Below are 26,568 nucleotides of genomic sequence, written 5' to 3' on the forward strand. Positions count from 1 at the left end.
TTTTCGTACTAACTCTCCTCTTTAAAATTGTTATAATACCTTTTATATTGATTTATTTTTATAGTTTAACACTTTTGAAATATTCATATTTCTTTATTTCAACAATTTTTTTAATCAATATGCTTTTTTGATTTTTTTTTATTACTGTTAAGATCTCTAAAACATACCTAAAGTATAGTAATTTGTAAAGCAAATTTTTTATAAAATTTTTATAATAGGTAAATATTAATAGCTTTTTACATTTTCAAAAATGTAAATGTTTTGTAAAATGTTTGATATTTTTTTAATACTTAGAACCCAACATACAAACACATCATTTTATTAATATCTTTGAATACATTTTTTTTCAAAACTGGTTTATTTTATAAACTTAATCTAAACCTTAATTTTTTATAATTTAAACTAAATTTTTTAATGTACAATCTTCAAAGGAGTCCCCTAAAATGTCTCTATAATTTACGTGTATATTCCCTTAAACTTGCATTTAATAAAATAGGAAACGAAATTCCGGAATCCGTCGAGGGCGCCCACCTACACCTGCGAAAATCCGCTGATTATCAAAAAAAAAGCTCAAAAAGCTCCTTGCCCGCTTCTAGATCGCCGCGATACAACCTAACCAATCGCGTGCGAGCACTTTACACACATATATAGGGACACTTTAGCGTGTATTTTTCAGTATGCTCCGCTAATACTACACACTCAATCGTGATAACCATACACACACATACACACACACACATATAAGACGAGAGCGACAACTTAACTGGCGCGCTTTATTTTCGAAATATTTTCGCTCCCGATCATTTTTAAATTTTTTTAAAAAATACCCGCAAGTATTTAGGTGAAACTAAGGCTGATTGTGTACATTGTGAAAAGTTGTGATAAACTATATATTTTAGTGAAAATGTTGCTTGAATAATAGTGTCGAGTATAATAGCTTAGGACAATTATAACAAGAACCCCCCCAATATGGTTTATTCACCAGTAAGCTCTCACTTCAATATTACCAAAAGGACTTATGACCTAAAAAAACTAGTGAAATTCTTCCTTATATTCGCTTTTCTACCCTTCACGATAGAATCGGCAAAATCTTACAACCAAATCAAAAAGTCCGGATTTAACTTGGACGACCCCATTTCGGAAGACTATAGCTCTTTAGCTGCCTCACCACCAACTAGTTGTGGCTTATGTAAAAGAAGAGAAGAAATGAAATTACGGAATCTCGCTATTATAAAACAGGAAATTTTAAATCGGTTGAGGCTTAGCCATCCCCCTAATATTACCGGAAAGGTATTTCCTCGGGTACCGTCATATTTATTAGATCAATTTCCAGAGGAGCCTTTACAGAGCGATGAGCCTTACAAGACTGGGGTTAGTTATACGGAGGAGGATGACGACTTTCATGTGAGAACACAAAAAGTCCTTACATGGGCTGAAAGTTGTAAGTAGATTTTTTTTTCGTTATTGTATATTTTAAATTGGCTTAAATTTTAAATTTTTTTTTTCGGTTGTGCGCTTTTTTACTTGTGACATTTATTGACTTCCAGTATAGATACATGTTTAAACAAAAGCAGATTCTAATATAGCATTCAACCGACTATAATATTGTGCAGTATAATAACATTGTCGCACCCTATCTCAGTCAAAAAAGATATATAAAGATAAACATTGCAGAAAACGGGTGTTTTTTCCAATTTTTAAAAGATAAATGGAGCATTTTCTTTCTTTTCTTTCTTTCATAAAAACATGCCTTTTTTAAGTATTTTTGTATTCAAACTAAATAAATAAAGAGCTAAAATATTAAATAAAAATTCAAAATAATTGAAATAAAATTGTCTTCATTGTATTTCAATAATTTCGACATAACCAATTTTTATGAATATTAATAATATTTACCAAAAAACTTAAAAAACGTCTGTGTATAAAGAATTTGAATTTTGAGAAATAATTATGAAGTTACATTATTTTTTAAATTTATATTAAATTTTATACGTAATATAGTTTTTGAGTTGTATTATAATAAAACAATAAAAATCTAACACAAAAAAAGTATAAGAAAAACTTTTTGACAAAATAGTTTCTCGGATTTATTAAAAAAAATAATTTTAGAAGTCAGTATACTTTCTGACAATTTTTTATTATAAATATTTTTGAAATACCTTGAATCGTACGTAAGCTTCTAATAATATTTAACTTGTTTATTTTAATTTAGTTTTCTAGTTTGCTTTTAAAAAATTAATAATAATTATTAGTATAGTTGTTGCCATAATCAAAGATAGGCAAACCAGATTTTTACCATAGGCTGAGAGTGTGCTTGATTTATGGAGGATTATTAAAATAACATTAAATTTGCATCTGCATGATTTATAATTTAAAATCTCAATATATCCATTTTCAAAATCAAATCCAATCCTCTTATCTAATAGATCTAAATTCGTATTTTTGACGTACCTAATATTCGACCTATTTCATAATCATAATTTTTTAAGTTTAGAGTAATATAAATATGCATATTATATAGGCTATTACAAGACACTTAATTAAAATTGTCATAATTGTTTTATAATTTCTGTTAGAAATCACTTCTTAATATGAAGTATTTGTAAAAAATTTTTTGAATTTAAACATTTTTTCCTTAAAAAATACAATTATGTTAAAGACTTGCTCTAAATAAAAAAAAAATATTTAAGTGCAAAAGAGTTGAATTATATATCATTCATTAGTAATGTGGTTCCGTAAATCTACTAAAGATTTAGTTTGGGTGGCATACATTTTCGATTTTTATTGTCCCCAGAAAATGAAAACAAGGGGCGACAATCGGGTGATCTCGCGGGCCAATTAATAGCACCCCTTCTCCCAATCCATCTACCAGAACAGTGTTTTAAAATAATTTTGGTATAAGAAAATTTCAAGCCCTTTCTAAAGATATAAAAGATATATACGGATCCGAGGCTTTTTTAACATTTTCATATTCAAAATCTTAAATCTTGCTGGATTGTTTTCGACGGGTCACTCTGTATAATTAATCGCTGACAATATGAATATTATCCGTTTAATAAACTAAATCGATTTCGTAGACAGTGGAGCAAATTAAATCTTATAGGAAGATTTATTTAATAAAATATTAATATGGTAAACTAGAACGGCATAGGAAAAAGGGTTAAATATGACTCTCCTATTAATTATGCAATTGAAGCTTTTAAAAATATAATTAAGAAATTAAAAATTTATTTTGCTCTATTATTGGGTCAAAGAAAGGTTTTTATTCTAATAATGTCATATCCGTACTTTACTAAACTCAATTGACAACACTTTTCCGAACATCTTATACGTTTACCGGTTTAAATTCCTAAAAAATTACGCATTTTATTTGAGAATTCACACTTTGCATCAGTGAGTAGAATAGATTATCGAATATTTTAAGATATAATGAAACCATAAACGAAAAACACACAAACCAATAACTGGTTTAAACATTTAAAATCTTTTGGTAAAGTCAAAATATTCTTAATATTTGTTGTTTATTTTAATATAAATTTAATTTTTAATTTTTTGTCGTTTTATCGTTATTCACAGCCCGATGATATGAGAATTTAAATATTGTATGAAACGATTAAAATTTCATATATTTTTTTGCAACTTTATACTGTATAAACATGTCAGCTTATATATTCATATATTCTTTTGTTAGTAAAGCGCTTTAACAAATTAGTAAAGAATTATTATAAATACTACCTACAGCATTTAAAAATTCCTATTTTACAACGTAAGGCATTTAAAGTAATAAATAAAACAAATTGGTATAATATTAGGTGCTAAATCTTAACTGTAACATAGAAACCTAAAAAATTACTTCTATTAAACTTTTTGTTTATTCATTTTTGCTATTCAATATATTCTTATCAAACATTTTCGCATGTCCTTTTTAAAATGATTGAATTACTGAAAGAGATCTAATGAAACATATAGCAAAATCTTCTGATCTTTAATTATTTAAAGCCAATTAAGTAATATAATAATTAAACCAAATTAAGTGATTATGTTTTAATATTCCCATTGTTATTCAAGTAGCCGCTAATAAATAAAATGCCTCTAGAATTTTTACGAATATTTGCGAATGTGTGCAAAAACTAAACAAGGATGTTATAAGTAATTTAAATAAAAAAAAAATCTTCTTAAATATTTGAAAACGCTGACGTACAAATGTTACGTAGATTTAAACAGTTAATTTTATATGTTATCAATTTTATTTAAAATAGTCGCATGAGAAATGCCCAAAAAGTTTTTTAACGAAATTTATCATTTAAAATTTAACTGTTTGTAAGAAATCTAAATTTTTATTGACTCACTTTTGAATCTAGATTAATTAGCAGAAATAATACTTTAGAATGTACTAAAAATGTATTATTCCAACATGTAGAAAAAATTTAGAAATACCTAAAAATAAGTTGGAATTTCAAAGTTTCCTACTTCTAAAAATTTTCTAAAATTTTGGAAATATTATATTTGAATAAATAAAATTTAATTTGAATTAATATGCAGCTTTACAACAATTTAGTAAATGTTGCGTTCCGAATTTGCATTTTGTTAATACTAGGCATCTTAATAAAAAATTAATTTTTACCCGAACCTAAGAACAATCTATATATTTCAAATCAAACAGAAGAAATTTTTTTTTAAACGGGTTATGCATTATAAGGATTTTTACATCAACCTATAAAGGTCTACGTTATCCGCGAATAATAAACAACTTTATCAAAACTTCATTTGAAGCGTTATCTTTTTCCATTCTTGTATATCTACTTTCACAAATTCTAAAGCGACCTTTATTTTAAAAATGTCTCAAAACTAATCCAATACAGATGACCTTGAGGTGCGTCATCAAGAAATTGTTTTTACGAATGCAGATAAATTATTAAAAAAGACCTAATTGATGAGACGTATGTTTTGAATAAATAATAGAAAATAAGTAACTCGAAATTTATTAACGATAGATAAATATAGAACAAAATTAGCAAAAAAAATGCACATATGTTGCATTTAAAATATCGAAATTCTAGCAGAAATATTATTTTAATGCATATAAATTATTTCGTCATAAGAGGTTTTAAGCACAGCTTCACAGATTTTTTATGTTAGCTTTTTAACTTTTTCAATTTATATCATAATTAAATAAATTATATAAAAATATATTTCTATGAACTTTGTATAACTGTCTCATAAGCAGTACTAAAGTATATCCAATTATTCATACACGCGTTTAATATACCAATAACCTTGTACAAATAAAATATTTTAATACTATCAACATTTACAAGTTCAAAACACATTAAAATAAAAAAATATTGCACGAAAGTTCAAGATCAAGATTGATTAAGGTAACAAAATAATGTATATAAATATACATAAGTGAATGAAAACGTGCCGTTAATCACGGGGGTGATTGAAACTAAGTTTAAATAAATTATTTCTGTATTGGTATTAATATTTTCTTATTAGTACAAAGATATAAGATATATTAAGCAAGCAAGCTTTTTCTTCCTGAATAGAATCTTCAAAATTTTTTTCCTCTTATAGGTTAAATTCATTGACATGATAATTTTGTAAAATTTCCCTTTTTAAACCCTACTTAATAAAAAAAGTTCTGATTATGATTTGATATAAATTATTTAATTCATATTATTTTTACTTTTTTTCAAGATACACAAATAGTGCACGCTTATTTTTAAACTAACTAAATAAGTTATAATTTCTTAAAATTAAATATCAACTTCATTATAAAAAAAAAAAACGAGATATAGTCACCTACGAGAGCGGAAAAATCCAAAAGCCATCAGACCGACGAGTTTAGATATATTTTTTGTTAATGTTTAGGCAAGAATAATATATAACGAGTTAGGTAATAAAATGTTTGCAAATTATTTTGCTAAACGATTCACAAAATAATGAAGTTGATTTACCAGGATAGTACTTCGAATAAATTAGGCTTATTCATATAAATACACCACGAAAAATATTTCATGTTTGGCTAGCAAGATCTCACGATTTTAGCCCAGTCGACTATTTTCTTTAGAAATATATGAAAACCTTAGTTTATAATAATTGGTATATTAATGTGTTGAATAGATTATTTTAATTTAATTGTTTTCTTGTTATTATAATGACTGTTACATTTTTATGTGATTTGCAGTTGATAATAATATATATTATTAGTTTTTTCTTAACATCACTTTTCGCATTATTTATAAAACATCATAATATAAAAATTAATTGTGATTAAAAAAAAATAATTGCAAATATCATAATTTTTAATTTAAAAACTAAAATATTAAAAAATTGATGTCTAAAGTTAAAAAGTTGAACACTCGATATATATACTTTTAGATATGTAGCTATAAAGATAATATTTTTAAACAACCATTTTTTTCTTATTGTTATACAGAATCCAAAGTTATTTCTTAAAATATTTTTATTTTGTTTTAATTTTCAAAAAGTCTAGAATATCATGTGAAGACGATTTTTCTAGATGCAATTTTCAAGTCTGCCTATTTTAATTTCGTTTTCTAGAACTATATGTTTTAATATTTATAAGGTGAATAGCAATGCTTTAAAATTATTTTATAAATCCTAATATAATACTTGTTCATTAATAGTAACAAAACATTCTGAAATTAAATTTTATAATACAGCTATATAAATCTAGAATAAATTAGTTTTTAAAAAGAATTAAACACATTAATAACTTGCATCAAAAAAAATTAAATATCTCGTGATACAAATAAAAAATTTATTGCACTGTTTCTCGCACAATGCCTAAATGTGGATTCCAGGGTTATTATTATTAGCCTTTATTAGGGCACGCAAAGAAAACGCAGCTTTTATCGGTTACCCCAGCTTTAGTATTGAAAGATAAATCAGTGTCATAATTGACAACTAATTTAATCAATAACCTCAATTTAAAAAAATATATAGTAATACTCTAATACTTAATTTATAATTATGAAATTCAAGATTATGAAAGAAAATAAAGTAAAATTTAGCACTTAATACTTATTGAATTGTACATCTAATAATACCTCGCATATACGTATATACTCAGTTCCCAATTTCAAATCAAATCAATGATGGTGGCTATATAAACAATTTTGCTAAATTAAATTTAAAATCTGTGACCATTGCTACATATTAATTCCAAAAAAAAAATCTATAAATCACGGCGAGCCGATAAATCAGTACCTGAAGAAACCAAGCCAAAAAGAGGGTACCTGAAATTCTAAGTCTCTCCGACTGGCAGCAGGGCCCACCTGGTCTGAATGGGGCTCCGTTGTTGGCAGCTATATGTTTGGGCCAAAAGGGCAGCAGCAGATCAACCAGTTAGGAGGCCTCCAGAATGTCTAGCAGGTAGTGAAAGGCAATCGGTATTAGGTGTAGCCGATTGGAAGGAATGCAGGTTCCGGAGGTGATGATCCAAGCGACTTGATGTGGTAACGCGTGGAATAGCAAGTGAGGTGGAAGCAGTAACAATAAAAAGTGCAGCAAAAGCAGAAGCACAGGATAAGCAGAAGGTATAGGAGGGTCGAAGATGGAATGTGGTCTTTTCTGGGGTTTATTTAACACAAAAAAAACAAGGAGTCCTATAAACTCTTAGGCCTACTTAATAAATCAGCAATTAAGCCATTCTAGCACATACTAGTAACTACTAAAAAAAAATTAGGCTAAGATAGGGTCTACCTTTTCACATCCGCATTAAGCGAAACTATCTGTCACAATCTAGAACCAGATAAAGAAAGAATCTATTAAAAATAGGATTGTCAGTTTTCCCCAGATTTTAAAGAATGCACTTATCTGTCAAGTACGTAGGTGTTAACATGCTGGATTTAGCTAGTGGGTACTATCTGATACCAACATTGGTTTAAGTAATCTACAACTATGGAGCAACTTATAACTTGAGGCCATGGTTTAGCAACAATGATTTAAAAAAAACTGACAGAACAGATTGACATTAACATTCTTATCACTATTGATCCTTATGACTTGAACAAAGTAAACAAATAATTAATATGTGCTCAGTATTCATTAAAATCTAAAATAGGCCAAATTGACCTGCAAGGTAAAATCAACAAAAAATCAATGGAAGTTCTTAATGTTATTCAATCAGCAAAACTAAGAAACAATATCCCATATTATTATTTACTTTTCTCATCCAATAATGGTTTTCCTTCCGTTTCAGATCGGGTATGTTAGGAGGGACCATCTTAACGGTGTGTCATATCTGTATAGTATATATATTTACATATGATTTTTAAATAATTATTTAATGAAACTATGGTTGAAATTTAATTTATCTTGGCAAAAAAAAAATCAGTTAATATATCTGTTGGAGATTAAACCTGTAACAAATTGATGTTACTAAACATAAAATCTAAAATAAAAATTATGTAATATTGTTTTTAATAGTACACGAGTAACGTTTTCCGCAATACTCCGTTACTTGGAGAGCAGATAAAGTAAAGGTGATACTTACCGACACCTGTTTCTGCTGATTAGCTTGAAAATAATAAGAAAAAACCAGAAAAGGATCACAAACAAGATTTTACGAACTATTAAATAATTTTATTTAAGGTTATAAAATATTGCCAAATTTGTAATTTACATTTCATTTGCATTTCATAATAAAGCACTCAAAATGCTATCATTAAATGAATTTTCAATGCCATTCAGAATCTTACAGAAAGTCTAAAGAAGAATTATTTTTTAATTAAAGTCCATGCCTTTGAATTGGTTGATCAATCAATACTTCTAAATAAATTAAGTAAGTAGGGTGTAAGTGGTAACCCAAAATAATGGTTTCTATTATATCTAGCTGGTTTTTACCAGAAGGTACTACTTTTAATAAATGATGCTGAGTTCAACTATCATTAAAAAAAAGATATTATGCAAAGTGGAGTTTTATATACCTAGCCGATGTTATATGAATTCATATAGTCCAGCTTGGCGATTTTGTTTGCTGCTGATTTGTTTTAAATTTAATATACAGGGTGATTGATGATCGGTGGTACGTTACCCGTATATGGAAAACGGAACGTAGCATTTTTTTGAAAAGTTCGTATCAGCTATCGGTCTAAAATATTTTCAGCACTTATATAGAAAAATGGAAACACCTTTGATTTTTTAAATGGAATACCCTACATATTTTTAAATATTTTGTTTTTTATTCTCTAGTGGTTTTTGATAAAAAAATTAATTTTGCGTGTATTTTGTGAAAAACCAAAGGATAACTATTTGTTTATTTCTCAGCTATTTAAACTCTTAAAAAGCTCAAATTTTAAGTATTACTTTAAAAGACCATCTTCATTAACTTCCCTTAGCCTGATTTAGTCAGCATTATACAGAATCGTCGAAAATGAAATTAAAATTTTCTATTTACTAAAATGACAAGAAGTCATTTTTTTTTAAAGAAACAACCTATATTTTATTTTATTTTCTAATAGACAGTTAAAATACCTTTAATTTAATGTAACACTTATGCTGTTATGCTGTAAATAACTTAGTTAGCTATGAAAATGTCACAATGGTTTAATGAATGGCAGTGACATTTTAAGTTATAGTATTACCATTATGTTTTATAATAAACTTATTTAAAAAAAAAGAAAGATGTAGAAAATTTAACACATTGTATCGAGATTTACAACCCATGGATAAAAAAAGCTGATTTATACTACAGCATATTAGTACTTCCTTAGCTATACGTAAAAGTAAAAAAATAGTATTATTATAGGAAATTTTTAAAATGACCCCAAAATAGGTGTTTAGTTAAATTATTTTAAGAATATGTACAGAAAATTTTGGAATATTATTTTCACTGGTTTTTGATTTATGGGCATTTTGGTAAAATTTTTTTATAAAAATTAATCTTGTCAAATTGTTTCAGGAATTTACATAAAAGTTTTCAGGATTTTGTTAATTTTTTGAGACACGCTAAAACAGGTATATAGTTAAATTATATCAGGAATACGTATGAAAATATGAAAAAAAAATTTTCACTGGTTCTTGGTTTATGAATAATTAATGAAATTTCGGAAAATAGAATCGATCTCTCCAAAAAATGTTTTTTTTTAAACTGTATAGTACTGCTAAAATAGGCACTTAATAAAATTATCTAAGGAATACGTGTAAAAAATTTCAAAACTGTACTAATTTTTGAGATATGGGTATTTTGTGAAATTTTTGGAAAAAAATCGACCTCTTTAATAAATATTTTTTTAAAAATATTGTGAATTTTTAGGAAAACGTTGAAAAAGCAGTGTAAAAAAGTGTGCAGTCAAATTATTGAAATTGAGCAGAAAATTTATTAAGAAATGTTAGCTATCATAAATTTGTGAACTTAGTTTGTTTACGTTTGGGTTTGATATTTTATTTGTATAATTATATTTAATATTATTATGCTGCTATGATTTGAGATATTTAGGTCTAATTAGTGTAGAATCAAATCTTTAATAATTCTCTCGTGTTCTACTTTCTAGCCCATGTATAACCGCTCCCAGATATACATGGGCCTCTTCCACCTTCTTCTATGTCTAGCAGCCCAAATCCAATTCTTTCCCTCAATATTCTCTATATCATCTCGCCATCGTCTCCAGGATCTACTGATGCTCCATTTGGTCTCTCTTGGGTGCCAAATGATTATTCTATGTGCCCATCTTTGGTCATCCTGCCTTGATATAACCAACCCATCTCCATTTCATTGGCTCCACAAGCCTTAGAACTTTTATCACTTTAGTTTTTCGATGAATTTTCTCGTTGCGAACTTTATCCCTTGAAGCGATTCGATTATAGCCTTCTGCGTTCAATGGCCATTGTTTTGGGTCGATATGTGAGCACCTACATCAACTACAAAGGAATCAAACACCTTTTTTTTTAATTTATATAAAATTTACGAGATTTAACGATAAGTCCTAGATTGCCAAAAGCAGCCCTAGAAAGGCCTGTTTTTCTCCTGATTTCAAAATATTGATTTTGTTTGCCAAACTGAATTTGGTGACCCAAATAAATACATTCTGAGACAACTTTTAGAACTTGGTCGGTAATAGTTACCTGGATGTCTTCTATATACATAATCTTTGTTTTATTTAAGTTCATTTTAAGTCCAATTTGTAGCGATGATCGATCAAGTTCTTGTTCTTGAGCAAGTTCTTGTTCTTGCCAGTCAAGTTTTTTGAAAATATCATCGAAGGCAAGGGTAAAAAGTTTTGATGAGATGGTGTCTCCCTGCTTTATTCCTCTTTTCATTGAAGTCTTATCTGTTTTTAAATCATTATCTATTTATTATCTATTTCAACATAAACAAAAGCATGATTTCAAATAAGTTTGATAAGGTGCGAGTATCTAGAATCAATCCTTGCGTTGCCAAAAGTCTTCTGGTAGTGGACAAAGACTAAATAGAGTGCTATATTATATTCTGTGGCTTTTTCAATAATAGTACGAAGTATCTGTAGGTGGTCGATATTACTAACCCTTCACGGAAATCCTACTTATTTGACTGGTTGGTATGGGTCCATCTTGTTGGTCAACCTGTTGGTTATTATTTTTGTTGCAAATGTGATAATAAGCTGATAGTTCGAAGTTTCCTTGCTTTCTGACTCCTGTTCTCTTAATCCAATATCTTGTAAAGTAACCAAATAGCGAATAAATAAATACATTTGTGTGCTTTGCATTCTCCTCCAAAGCCTTATTAGAGCTGAATAAACTTATCGGTTGCTCGCTCCTAGTCGAGTGTGCTTCTTTATGTATTTTGCTATATCTTTCTCTTTGGTTTTTGTGGTTGCATGTGTCGGAAGGTGCCACCCTTACTTTATCTTCTTCCCAAGTTATAGACAAACAATCTAAAATAGCTTTTAGTGAAACTAATTAATTTAAAATTACATAAATATTAAAATAGCGTAATTTAAAAAGGGAACAAATGCTATAAATAGATGATAACAATAGAAAAATGCCCGGCGGCGGAGTACCTATTAGTAAGCCGCGCGAAAGTCTAGGCCAAATCAATTCATCAATGATAGGTGTCTAGCAGTGCGTCTGATTGTAATGCTTTTATTTCAGGATTCACCCAGAGGCGTAGTTAATATTAGATTTTTGTTACGAGTTAAATAAATTAATTTATTATTTGTTTTTTTTCTTGAAAAGGTTTGTATAGAAAAATGATACAAAATTTTAATGAATTTCAAAAATGGATTTAAGATATTAAAAGTTTCAGCTCAAACAATTAGTTTTTAAAATAACATAAAAAACTGAATATATGACAATGGGTAACTAAAAATACTTCGGTCATCCTCCTCTAAATGTATTTAAGAAATATTAATCCGACATGTTTTGCACATATAACATGTCCATCATCAAAGATAACAAATTAACATACAAGGGGTTTCGTCAAAACATCTTATAGATATAGTGCCTTCGACAAGGTCAAAAGGTTAAAACGAATTTAGATACATGAAAATGGGAAAATTAATTCGTTTTAACCTTTTAACCTTGTCGTAGGCACTATATCTATAAAATGTATTGACGAAACTCCATAATTTGTTATCCTTGATGATGGACATGTTATATGTCCAAAACATGTCGGATTAATAATTTTATTTATTATTTTTTTATTGCTATTAATATTTTATTGCTATTCTATTTATTGGGAGTTACGTATGAAACAAAATATATAAGAAATCACCGCCACGGCATTTCAGGCATACGCGTACCCTTTTGACGAAATTTTCAATAACTTTATTGTATCCATGTGGTGGTATTTCATTGATATAGTGCCTAATTTCAGCTTTCAATGCCTGGATAGCTGCAGGCTTATTGGCATAAACCTGTGACCTCAGATAACTCCGCATCCAGAAGTCTTAAGGCGTTAAATCGCGTGGAGACTAATTCCGGTCACCAAATCTGGAAATGACACGACCAGAGGCAAACTCGTGTAAGATCGTAAATATTTTATTCAAAGTCCTGCTGAAACTACATGACATCAATAGCTTCCAAACGGGGCACAAAAAACTGTATTCTTATCATAACACGATAACATTCGTCATTCACTTTTTCTGCAGCACCTTCGTCGTTTTTGAAGAAAAACGATCCAATTATTTCTCCAGACCATAATGCACATCATATAGTAATACGTTGTCGATATATTGCTTTCTGTTGAATCATTCGTGGATTTTCTAAGTCCTAAATATGATAGTTTTGCATTCTAAGGGCATGCAGCTGTAAATCTTTAGTGAGAATTCGTTGAAGAGTGCCTGTCGTCCAACATTATTTTGACCCAATATTGGACGCACTTTACGAATAGTGGCAATTAAACTATCATCATTTTCATAATGACTTTTGACAATCAGACATTATGATTGTGAAACATGGCGGGTAATACAAATCTTGCGTTCTTAATAAAACATCCTTCATGATAAATTGGTTCAAATATTGGGATTTTTAAAATTCAATATAAATAAGGATATTATCTTTTTGAAAAATAACAGTTTTTTTTTGAGGCATTTGGAATTTTTAAGATTTTGATTTATTTAGAAATTAATGTGGATTTTTATTAAAAGTTACTCCAAAAAGCTAATAAGGCCTATTTAAAAAAATGGAAATTTAAACTTCTAATTATATGATCTAATCTAAGATACTATATTCAGTTCAAAATAACGGAATGCATTTATACTTCCCACTTTTTAAATTCTTTTAAACTTTGCAATTTTTTTACAAGTTTTTGTAAATATATTTTTTTTGTAAATACGAGATCATTTTGGATATTTAATACAAACATGTCATAAAATAATTTTATATTTTAAACTTACCGAGAAATAACTGTGTTGTAAACGTATGTAATGAGGTTTATACATCTAGTTAATCAATCTAATACAAATTACTTTATTTAAAACAACACATTGACCTGCAATGATTTTTTTACCTTTTTACTAAATAATTTTTCACAAATTAATCAACGTTTATTTAATTAACTTTGATTTGAAAATAATTTAAGATTACTATTTCATTAAGAAAATAAATAAGATGATATATATTAACTGATATTTTTAATATAATTTTATTAAAATTATTGTTTCACATCTTCCATTTAATTCATTTTGGATATATATTATTACAATTTACTTTGATCATGTTCGATATTACAAAAAATAATATTTTTGTTCAAACTTTTAAATTATTACATTTCCAATTAAATTCATTTTATAAAAAACAAAAATCATTTGTTACCAAGTGTAAATTAAAATTAATTTAGTTAAAAAAATCTATTAATATTTAATTATTTAATTTAAGAGATTAAAATAATTACCGAATTGACCTTAATGATTATATATCAAGAGTTTAACATTTTCGTAATGTGATTTTTTTCTCAGGTACTATTATTTAATATTAAAACTATATTTAGCATAACGCTTTGGATTATATCTTGATAACCTTGGGTGTTCTTTGTTACTAAATTATGTTTCCATATTAAGTTTTTTGTATTAGTTTACTTAAAGCTTCCTTAATATGTATACTATATAGAATAAACGACCATCCAGTGTTGTAAACTTAAACACACAATTCTCAAAATTATCTAGTATTTCATATCAGTAATTTGTTTCTTAATCGCCTAACTATTTACTCATATGGTGGCAGTTTTACGTATGTACCACATAAAGCAAAAGACTTGTACTTCCCTTATAAGGAATACGACTAAATAAAGCCTACATAATGTATGTTTGCAATTTTTTAATGCAGTGTGCTAAGTGCATATGGGCGTGTCACGTCCGGAAAGATTTAGGCCAATCTTGTTACGATAGGTATTATTATTGAGATTTCTGCTCAGTTTTTCTCTCGTTGCTACAGTGAGAACACCACACACGTGGAATCTAGGTTTTTTTGTTAATCTTTGCTTATATATTCATTAAATGATTGTGGGTCCATCAAATGGTAAACTATTAGGTATTTTTTACAACTGTTTAAAAGTTTCATTTTGAAAAAAAATTGTCAGCTAAACGTAAACATATTTAGTTATGAGGCAAGAGCCAATATAATTTAAAAATAAGATTTTTGGTATGCTGGAGAGGCTTGAATAGTAAAAAGTAAGAGTGAAAGTAAATTCCCAAAATAAGTAAGGTTTATCAGAATGTTTGGTATTAAATGCAAGATTCATTATATGGAATGAAAATATGGCAAATGATAACGGTAATCTAACTAGTGTGGGAATGTGAACAGAATTCTAAGTGGTTTGAATAGAAAATATTGAAGCATACATAAATGCATTTGGATAATTATAGGATATATTAATATTATAAAAATAATAAAGATCCAAATGCTAACCTAACCAATAAAAGCATTTTTTTATAGTCCAATGCTGCAATTTTAATTAAAAAAACGAGAAAAATACGAAGGAGTCAAATGTAACTAGTAACAATACAATTTAGTTAAAAAAAATAAAGCAGAATGCTAATGGTGCTAAAGATCAATCAACTCCTATTATATTAAAAAAAATTAACATATATAAAAATAAAGTAACATTTATATATTAATATATGTATATACAGGGTGCGTATAATATTGCGGCAAAATTCAGGGGCGTATTCTTTAGATGAAATCAAGCAAAAAAGCTCCTGTGAATATATATCCTTAAAGTCTTAGATTTTACATTACAAGATGGTAAAGTTGAAAGAAAAAAACTTACTTTTTTCGATAAATTTGATATACGTATACATATATTTGAAAGTTTTACCGGAAAAACTTTTAAAAAATGCTGAAAATTGGATTATAAAAGTATTATACTTACTTCATGATAATGGTTTTTAGTTTTTTATACGAAAGCCGTGCATCGGTTGAAAAATTACCTGCGTATCCTTTTCTCTAAAAAAATATTCAGTTCGAAGCTTGCATGAACGCCAATGGCGACTATAAAAATTTAAATTTTACCAATTCTAAGAAAAATATATATAAGGATATCAAATTTATCAAAAAAAGTAAGTTCTTTTTTTACCTTTAGCACTCTGTAGTGTAAAATCTAAGACGTTTAGGACACATATTCATAGAATCTTTTTTGCTTGATTTTGTCCAAGGAATACGTCGCTGAGTTTTTTTTGTCGCAATATTAAAATAACACTTTGTATATATTAAACTATTTAAAAATGGCAATTCGCCAATTTTTATTATTATAGAGATCGGAAATTGTATTTTTGAGGCTTTAGCTTCTATAATAAATTTATGTTTTGAAACGGGTTTATATCCAGAACTTCTGAAAATGCTTTAGTTAGACGAAGAGCGCTTTAGCTTTAATATGTGGTGTGGAATTTTTGGCATCAAAATACCAGGACCATTCTGTTCTTAGACTCAGATTCAATCAGACCATTCAATTTGTCTTACAGACCTTTGACACGAATTAACTTTGATAATTTTCAAATTGATCTAGAAGGTGCACCCTGGCATCAAATTTATGATACTGAGGATATTGATGAAAAAGTGTCTATCCTTACTAATCATTTGCTTAATATACTAGATATTCACGCACCTCTTACTGTTAAAACTTGTAAAAATAGATATTTACTTATACTTATACTGTCCTTGGATTACTGATAATATAAAAATAATGAAGCAACGCAGAAATCGGGCTTTAATGCGCTTTCGAAAAACAAGAAATTTGGAATATTGGAACTATTATAAGCAGATAAGAAATTTTACCACCACCGCCGTACGTAATGAAAAAAAGGCTTATTTAAATAACAAATTTCAAAACTGCACTACTCGAGACGAATGGAAGGAGCTTTATAAGTTGAATATAATAAATTGCAAATCTAGACAAATTCCCGAACATTTAAAAAAAGCCGATGAACTTAACGACTGGTTCAGTTATTTAACTTCTAATATTACTCCTCCGACAAACGAAACCTTTAATTTCTATAAATCTAATTAGAAGTTTCCACCATTATTTTCTTTTACACCAGTGGATGAAAATTTAGTATGAAATTTAATTATTAAACTCAAATCTATGGCGTTTGGGCCTGATAATTTAAACACAACATTAATATTTCTTTTTTGTCCATTTATAATACCATTTATTACCCATATTATAAATAGTTGTTTGTTAAACTCATATATTCCAAAATCTTGGAAGTCTGCTTTTATTCTGCCAGTTCCTAAAAAAAATAATCCCTTAAATTATGGCGAACTTAGATCAATTTCAATTTTACCAGCCCTTTCAAAAATCTTGGGAAAAGTAATGGAAAAACAAATTACCGTCTATGTTACTGATAAGAATATTATATTACAAAAACAGTCGAGATTTTGAAAGGGATTTAGCTGTGTTACCGCTCTTACTGACGTCACTGATGAGGTTGTCGCCAGTTTGGACAAGGGTGATGCAATGATTTTAATACTGCTTGATTACTCTAAAGCATTTAATATGCTAAATCACGAACTTTTGATTAATATTTTACATTATTTCGGTTTTAATACTGCAGCTACTAAATTAGTTTTATCTTTTTTAAGTGATAGAATACAACGAGTTTTATTTGGAGAAGATAAGTCTAGGGTGGCAATAGTAAGGTCTAGCATCCCACAGGGTAGCATTCTGGGTCCTTTGTTGTATAGCATTTTTACGTCGGCTTTTATGGATAAATTGCGATTCTGTGTCGTCGGCGTAGAGGTGCGCCGACGACACACAATTATATTTGTCATTTAATGCTAGTAATATTGAAAGAACTAATTTTTGTTTGAATGCTGACCTTGCTCTAGTAAATAGAGTCTCGATAGATCATTCTCTTAAATTGAATCCAGCGAAGAGCGTGGCAATGTTATTTTGTGATGATACTAGTAGAAGGGCGGTTTTGGATCATTTCCAACTAATTCTTAATGGAGAACTTATCCCTTTTCATGTCTCAACTAAAACTCTAGGCCTAATGATAGACGTCAAGCTAAAGTTCACAGACCACATTACAAGTTGTCTTAAGAAAGGATTTTCAATGCTAAAAAAACTTTACAAGCATAGATCTTATTTGTCAAGAGGAACAAAAAAAAATTATGCGACTCATTAAATCTATCCCATTTTAATTATGCAGATACAGTATATGGACCATTTTTAGACTGCGCTAACTCTGTAAGAATTCAAAAATTACAGAACTCGTGCATAAGGTTTATTTATGGAATTAGATGTAGGGAAAGGGTATCACATAAATTAGTTGATCTTAAATGGCCTAATATGTTAAACCGCCGAGAGTTGCACTCCATATGTTTTCTTTATAAAATAATGAAATTTAAAGCACCACCATATCTCTATAATAAGCTCAGATATCGTACTGACGTTCACAATATAAATATTTACAGACATGACCTTTTGTCTATACCTTTACATAAGAAATCAATTTTTAAAAAGTCATTTTCTTACAATACTGTGTCCAAAATTAATAAATACAAAATTTGGAATTTTCCTAAATCTACATCGGCTTTTAAAAAATCAATAAAAAAGCTTCTTTCATCTAAACAAAATAATATTTAAAGGATTGAAGTAATTTATGTTATTTCTTGTTAATACTGACATCTTTGGTAAATCAGTCGCCCTGGTTCTGTTCTCTTTTGTGTCGGGATTCTGTGTTTGGATCTGGCGCGCGTTTGGAAATATAAATTTTTATATGTATATTTTTCTCTACTATAGTCTACAACAGAAATATAGTCAATATACCTATCCCCCTCATTCCTCCTTTCCTGCCTCCTATTAGTAAATAATAAGTAAGCTAGGATAATTTAGATTTCTTTTCTTTCCGGTTAGTTATGAATGTAGAGATGCATGCTCTTCGTACAGTTTATAATGCGGTTCGCGACTTTTTTTTTAATTATAAGTGTAATATTCAAGGTCCTAACAGCTCCTTCTTCTGAGGGTAGCTGAAACATGACCTTTATTTTCTCTTTACAGTTACATGCTGAATTAATACACACTGATGGATTTTTTTTTCTTTGTATTTATATTGTAAACTTATTTATATCTATGAGTGAGCATATGTAATATCTTATGAGGAAATATAAACTTTCTATTATTATTATTATTTACCATAATTCATTAACTGGATAACGATACCTTTAATTGTTGAAAAATAATTTGGAAGACTGCTTGGATAACTTACCTCTGGCATAATTGAATAGTTGTTGGTTTCAATAAGATGGTGCTCCTGCACATTATTCAAGACAGGTTCGCGAGTATCTTACGCGGAGATTTCCTGATGGAAAGTGGATTGGAACCTCCAGTGCAGTGCTTTGGCCAGCACGATCCCCAGGCTTAACGCCTCTGGACTTCTTTCTTTGACTGAACAGCAATTACAAGAATGTGTAACCAATGCAGTCAATAGCATTACGCCTGACATGTTGCGTGCTGTTTTACATTCTACCGTATAAAGATCTTTTTTATGTTTGGAAAATAACGGGAATCTGTTTAAACATCTGCTTTTAATTAAATTAAAATTTTTTGATTTACTCGTTGTCTGAGTTATTTTTAAATTCTATTTATTTTTCTTTGTATAGATAATTAAAATAATGATTATGTCATGGTAGATTAATTTTTTTTGTTTATAAATAGTTCGTAGTATGTTCTATTAATTTGTAAGTAGATATTTAACTAATATGTGCAATTAATGACTCATTAGGTATTTAGGCATGTCAAAATGTTAAAGCATTATTTTGTTAGCAAAGCCTACCTAAAAATATGTTAAAAAAAATAGGAAAATCATGTTCACTTATATGACAATCAATCTTTACTTATATGAGCAATTAAAAAGCTCATATAAGTTTTTTTTATATATTATTAAAAACCAATAGCGTATCTAATACAGCCTTAAATTCTGACACAAAATTAAAAAGAAAAATTTAGTATATTGATTTAAAAAACTACAATACAAGTTTTATAATAATAATTTTAATTTAACACTTGATCCAAAATGGCTAAAAAAAAGGCTTAAAAAGAAATCTCATTAGATAAGAAATATTAAATAAATTTCCAAAACTTAAGCACAACTCGCTTTTTGTGTGAATTTTATTTTCATTCTATTAAAAAATATATATTTGTATTTTAATTGTTTGTTAAAAAAAACTGCAATCTTTACCACACTGTAAAATAGCTCATAATACTGATCTAAAAAGCTTAATATTCCACTAACCTACAACCTACTACAACATTTCTACTAATGCTTTTATTTATTGTCCCCATATTAACAAACCGAGGTGCTATTCTCCTGCATTGCAATACAAACAATAACAATTATTGTCAATTGACGATCTCTTTTCACTCTCAAGCAGGAAAGGTCAGTGTTTGGGTCAGGACAGGCCGACGTCAAGGTCACCAATGACCAGGATATTTCGCATCAACATGTACGATCGTTTGAAGTATATTATATACCATCGTCGAAGATAAACAATAAATAATTAGTGTGAGAAGTGTAAACATTTTGATGGTTGCAAGGTGATTCGGTAGACAATATGCTTGCTATTAATACATTGTTTAAGAGTGAAATTCATTTTTACTGTCAATTTAATCGGTCAAAAAGAACGTATACATTTACTTTTCTTATATCTGAGTTTCTACGTTCAAACAAAAATTATGCTAAATTTGTAAAAAGTACATTTGAGATGTTCTTGAAGTCATGTTTATAATTCGTAAACGAACCATTTTTTTATTAGTAAACAATTATTTTGAAGTTTTTATTATTAAATCTGTTATGAAACGATAATAAATTTGAATTTTAGACTGAATTTAATTTGAAATAGAATACATTTAAAATTTGTTTGTATTTTTTTATATTAATCATTAGGCTTTCAAATTTTTTAATACTACTTAATTTAATTTCCTACGTATTTTTAAATAATGTGTAATATATTTTAATTTTGTTAGTGGCAATCTTTTTTTAGGTATTTATATTATCGTTGTTATAAAAACAGATAGGACATAAGAAAAGCGAGCTCAAAAGTAATTAAAAAAACACTTCCTTATAGGAATAAAGACTTAGATATCGCGTATAGTTTATTCAGTTAAATTATATGTTAAAAAATATTAAATAAGGAATATTTTTTAATATGCGTATATATCTTTTGCATTTCTTAAATATTTCATTGATTGGATTTACGAGATTAAAATTTAATTAAAGATTTCATGGCTAATATGCAAGATTTTATATAACAATAAGATTAAATAATAAGAAGATATTTGCAGCTATTCGTATAAGGATACCGAGTAATATTTAATCTTATTGATATAATTTAAAAAATTGCATACAGTGTAAACGTTAAAAATACAAATTATGCTGATAAAGTAATGCCGCAGAAAATCTTTAAAGCAATAACTGGTGACTGAATCCCCTTTCATGATATACATCATTAATCTTAAGGCGTATATATTTATTTAAATTTTTGTTAAAAACACTTTAACCAAATTTAGAAAATAAAAATATTTTATATGTTGTGTTCAGTATCGATATTTCCCTGTAGTTAATGCATTTCATGCAGTCTCTCTTTCTATCGAAGGGCATAATAGTACCCTCTTTTCATTCCTTTGGCAAGGCTTCCCATTTCTATATTTCTAGTAGTAATTTATGTAGTTCTTTGTGGCGTTGTATTACTTCATACTTTATTCTACTGGTCCATAGAATAAATATAAAAGAGTCCGCATCTAGAAGTTTTCTTACTTTTGAGGTTGTTGATAGCCTATTATTTCTTGGAAGCTTGGCTCCTTTATGTCTATTTCCGTCATCTGATACGTTATAGTCTCTGTAGTTATATGCCGTTTTCTGTATAAAGAAGATTGCTGAAATATTATTTACTTGTTTTAAGTATTTTCGCCGTGTCTGTTATTAGTTGGTCCCCATCGCTTTTTAGGATACTGCTTGTTATGAATATGTACCATTTCTTCATTTGCACTATTTCTTGAAAGAATTTCCTACTATTGTTGCTTTTGGCATCTTTCTTTAGTTGCTGTAGTACTTTATTCTGGTCCGCTCTTTTCTTGTTCTTTAGGAGTTTCCTTGACTTCTTACTATATGTGTTCAATTTCTTTATGTCGGAGTTATTATTCTCTTGGCTATATTTTTTGCGTTTTGGATTTATTCGCATTCCGCATCATATCATTCTTTCTTCTTTATCCTGCTTTTCTTTTTTAGTTTTTTCTTCGTGACCGCTGCTATAGTTAACTTGAGGCTGCCTTACACTGTTTTTATGTCTATTTCAGCGTTTCCAAGTGTTTTTACTTCCTATCTTGTTGTATTTGTAGGTTGCTTTTCTTCTATTTTTATACTCTTGATTCTTAGGCGCATTCTGCCAACCGTTGGTATTGGCATTTGAAATAACGTGGGGGCTCTAGTTTCCGATATGTGCTTTGAGTGCAGATTCTCTCTGTAACATTTTAAAAAAATATCCAATTCTCTGATTTTTGGAGGATCAATAGCGCTTAAATTCTAAAAGTTGAGAGTCCCCTCCCCTTTGAGTTTTTTGGGAAACTCAAAAAAATTTGGATTCGTTTTTCTGGCTAAACCGTAGGTCGGACAGAAAAATTAATTATTTATAAAAAGAAGAGAATCTTATTCTCTACCATTCATCTTATAGGCTCAAAGCTGTAGAACGAAAATTGGAAAAGCTAGAGGGCCCAAAGTCAGCAAAAATTCCTTTCTCCCATTTTGCACTGTGAAATAATTTTTGTTTTATGCAAAAATAAAAAATATTTAGAGGGCAAAAAAATCTCTACAATTTATGTATGCATTTTTTGTAAGATTAGCCGTTGCTGAGATACAGCGGTTATAATATCATGTACCGTGCCGCGAGTCTAAAGGGGACGCAGCTGGCTGCCGGCGCGCTATTCCCTTCCTCTTTCCCATTCCCCACGTGACCATTCTCCGCTTACTCTCTCGCAACATTTCCCCGGTTAATTTGGAGGAGAATGACGTTGAGGATCTACCTTTCGCAAATTTTCAAATTGCCACAATACCCCAACCTCACAGAGAACTCTTCTGTACTGGAGGAAGCAGAAACGTCAACTTCAGATACGTTTACCAACTGCTCTTTGGAAGTAGATGAAGTTCATGAACCACCAACAAAGTAAATCAAAAAAAGAGGCAGACCAAAAAAAATTTACCATATTTTTGTATCGTTTTTATATTTTCACATGTTTCCCATGTTGCCGAATAAAGTAATAATACTGATATCGATCAACATCACCTGCTATCACTTACTATTCCATCAATTTAAATGCCTTATTTAAATATAATCCTCATACAGATTTATCACTCACATACTTTTCTTTTTTCTTCAACTGAATTGTTCGCCTTGTGCAAGTAAAAAACGTTTCAATTACCAAAAAGTCAATTTTCCGAACGTACAGCGCCGTCTTTTTATATATTTTTTTAAATTTATGGAGTACTGTTTTACATTAATGCTAACAAATTCAGTTCCATGTTGTTTCACATGGGCGATTCCAATAACAACTCACAGTCTTTGCAGAAAATGCAAGCCAAAATATTTTTGAGTTGTCCAAAAATAGTGTCAAAGAAGGGGAGTAGAAATACCTTTTTAGAATTACTTCAGTCTTACGATGCGCAAACTTTAGGCGACGTAAAATAGCTTCTGCTGTTACATACACAAATGGGAACATATTATAACACATATTATAGTACTTTATATCTCAAAAACGAGAATTATAGAGGTTTTTTTTGCCCCCTACATTTTTTCAATTCTTGCGATGGTAAAGAAAAATTATTTCACAGTGCAAAATGGAAAAAAGAAATTTTTCGTGACTTTGGCGCCCTCTAGCTTTTTCAATTTTTGTTCTACAGCTATAAGATGAGATGAGAATTGTAGAGAATAAGATTCTCTTCATTTTATGTCTGAATAATTTTTCTGCCCGACCTACGATTTAGTCAGAAAAACGAATCCAATTTTTTTTGAGTTTCTTAAAAAACGGGGCGAAGGGGACTCTCAACTTTTGTAATTTGAGCTTCTCTCATGAATCACTATTGAACCTCAAAAAATCGGATCGGAGAATCGGATATTTTTTTTAAGTAGCCGTTTTCCATGACAAATTGACTGTATTAAAATTGAAGTCCTAATCGTAACCTCTAGCTGATGGTAAAAGAAGTCTTTATCAATTTCATTTCTTTTTTCTGTCTTTCTTCTGTCGGCGCATGCACTGATATTAATGAATAGTTTTGTTATTTTCCTTTTATCCTGAGGTACTAGATTCGTGCGCTTATTAGCTTAAGTGATATTGTCTGTCTCAACAACCGTTCTCTTACTGCAAACCTGGTCCTGAATTCATGCTTTACTAGACTCAATATAATATATTGACCTATCTAAAGCCTGTGATAAATTGGATTATGATATTTTGTTAGGACTCGAGTCATTTGGTTTTCAGGACGATCTCAATTTGTATACGTAAATGATGTTTTTTTATACAACTAGATCTTTCAACGTCAGGTGTTTTAGAGGAATCGATCCTTAATCCATCATTGTTCGACATAACGACATATTTATTAATAACGTGTGTGGGAAACTTAGTTCAATGGTATTATTGTATGCTGATGACCTCAAACTTCTTCTCCGCATTAACTCTTCCGACCACTCTCTTACTCTTGAAGTAGATATAGATACTCTTATAACGCGATGCAGTATAAACAATCTGAAAATGAACATCAATAAATGTCAAGTATTTCTTTCACATAAAAAGCTAATACAATTTTTTAGATCCGACTCCCGTAACCAGGGAAATTTTTAATTCCAAATTAACATTCATAAAGCACAAGGGTATAGCTTTGTAAATGTTATAGTATAGATAATAATAATAGTAGCTAACAATAATTAAAACTCCCAGTTTCATTACCAGACTTAGTCGCGAGTTTCAAAAAATAGTGACACTAAAAACATAAACATAAAATATAAAACAAAACATAATGCATGTGAAACACTATGCTTCTGGCCTAGACCTTAATACATCCATTAAAGAACTTGAAACAGTCTAACAAACATTTTAGAAGCTCTTGTTTTTCAAAACTGATGGTGTTGATCTACCCCAGTGTGTGATGCTATAAGGATCTCCTGGTCATGCGATAGACAGCCGGATGTATTAAAAGAGTTCTTTTATCTTTGAGTAATTTATTGGTTACAAAAGTGAAGGTCCATCTCCAATTACCTTTTAAAAGATTAACCTACTTAGATACCGGTAAAGGCATTAATTTTGTGCCAAGGTTGTTTGGACACTCATAGTTGCAACGAAACAGGCAGATAAACGCTCTGCCTTTTCACAAAAACCGAAAAAACAATAGTCCGCTGCAAGCGTACCATTGTCATGTTTTGACAGGGGTCTAAAATAGTCCGCGAGCTTAATTAAAGACTACATATTGTGGTTAGGCAACAAGCTTCGCAAATAAGTTTACAACTTCTAACACCCTGTGATTTTCAGAATTTGCTGAAAGTTTTTGCTCTGTAATCACTCTTAACCAGGCAAAGCTATTTTTCGCAAGTATTCTTATTTAAGCTGCTAAATAACTAAACAACACAAGTAAATAATGTTCTTTGTTAATTCACATAATGTGGTGAACATATAATACTCATAAAAATGAAAGTGGCATTTGCCTGTTTTTACAGGCAATTAGTTGTATTCTCATTTTTTCTTATCTTGCCTCTTCCTTGTAACAATTTTTTAAAGTCGTTATCTGATATGTTATAAATTATTCCAAAATTGTATTCCAAGAGTAAGAAATTCATTTAATAATGACTTATATTAAATTTATATACCAATTTGTTCCTAATATTGCAAATTTATTTTAATTTCAAGCAATAAGTGAAGATAATGTTGAAAAAACAATATCTAATATAAAGTTAACCTCCACGGATGCCAACGGTATTGGTATTAAAATAATTTACTTACTTACTTCTTATATTGCTCATATTTTACACAAAGCTTTATTATTATCTAGGCTCCCATCCGAATGGAAAAAAGCAGATTTAATCTGCACTCCAAAAATTAATACGCCAACGGAGCTATTTCATTTTCGACCATATTGCCTATTTTGTGACTTATGTGATGATACTTTTTGACATTTAGACTCCAAGAATGTAACTGCAACGGTGCTTCTGGACTATAACAAAGCGTTTGATGCTTTAGTCCATTCTCTTCTTCTCACTAAATACTGCATAATTACTTGATTAACAGAAGATTGAGTTGTCTGAACTTCGCATTTTTAGATTATTTATCGGTTAACCAAAGAGTACTGCAAGGCAGTATCATGGGTTTTTTTGTATAACACTAATTTTTGAAAATTTTTAGGTATTTGTAAGTCACATCAATATGCAGATGATGTCCAAATCTATAATTTCTTTTCAATAATGTTATTAAAGTAAATAAATACAGACCTAGAAAGTGTTATTCAGATGTCCCGCTCTCACCAGTTAGTACTTATTGGAACTAAATCAAAATTACCTATACCGGATGATATATTGGTATATTCGAATTACCCGAAAGACATAATTATAAATTTAGTATAGGTATAAATGAAAATACTTGATCTA

At 29.0% G+C, this 26,568-nt stretch overlaps 1 protein-coding gene across 1 annotated transcript in view; it reads left to right on the forward strand.

Annotated features, from left to right (window-relative positions):
* The first annotated feature begins 693 nt into the window (after nucleotides 1-693).
* LOC126740230 (growth/differentiation factor 11) overlaps nucleotides 694-26,568 on the forward strand; it is a 60,306-nt gene continuing 34,431 nt past the window's right edge. The window contains exon 1 of the mRNA XM_050446163.1: nucleotides 694-1,441. Within this exon, the coding sequence (XP_050302120.1) occupies nucleotides 970-1,441 (472 nt within the window). The 5' untranslated portion in view covers nucleotides 694-969. The remainder of the gene's footprint in view (nucleotides 1,442-26,568) is intronic.

Source organism: Anthonomus grandis, chromosome 9 (genome assembly GCF_022605725.1).
Source record: "Anthonomus grandis grandis chromosome 9, icAntGran1.3, whole genome shotgun sequence".
NCBI lineage: Eukaryota > Metazoa > Arthropoda > Insecta > Coleoptera > Curculionidae > Anthonomus > Anthonomus grandis.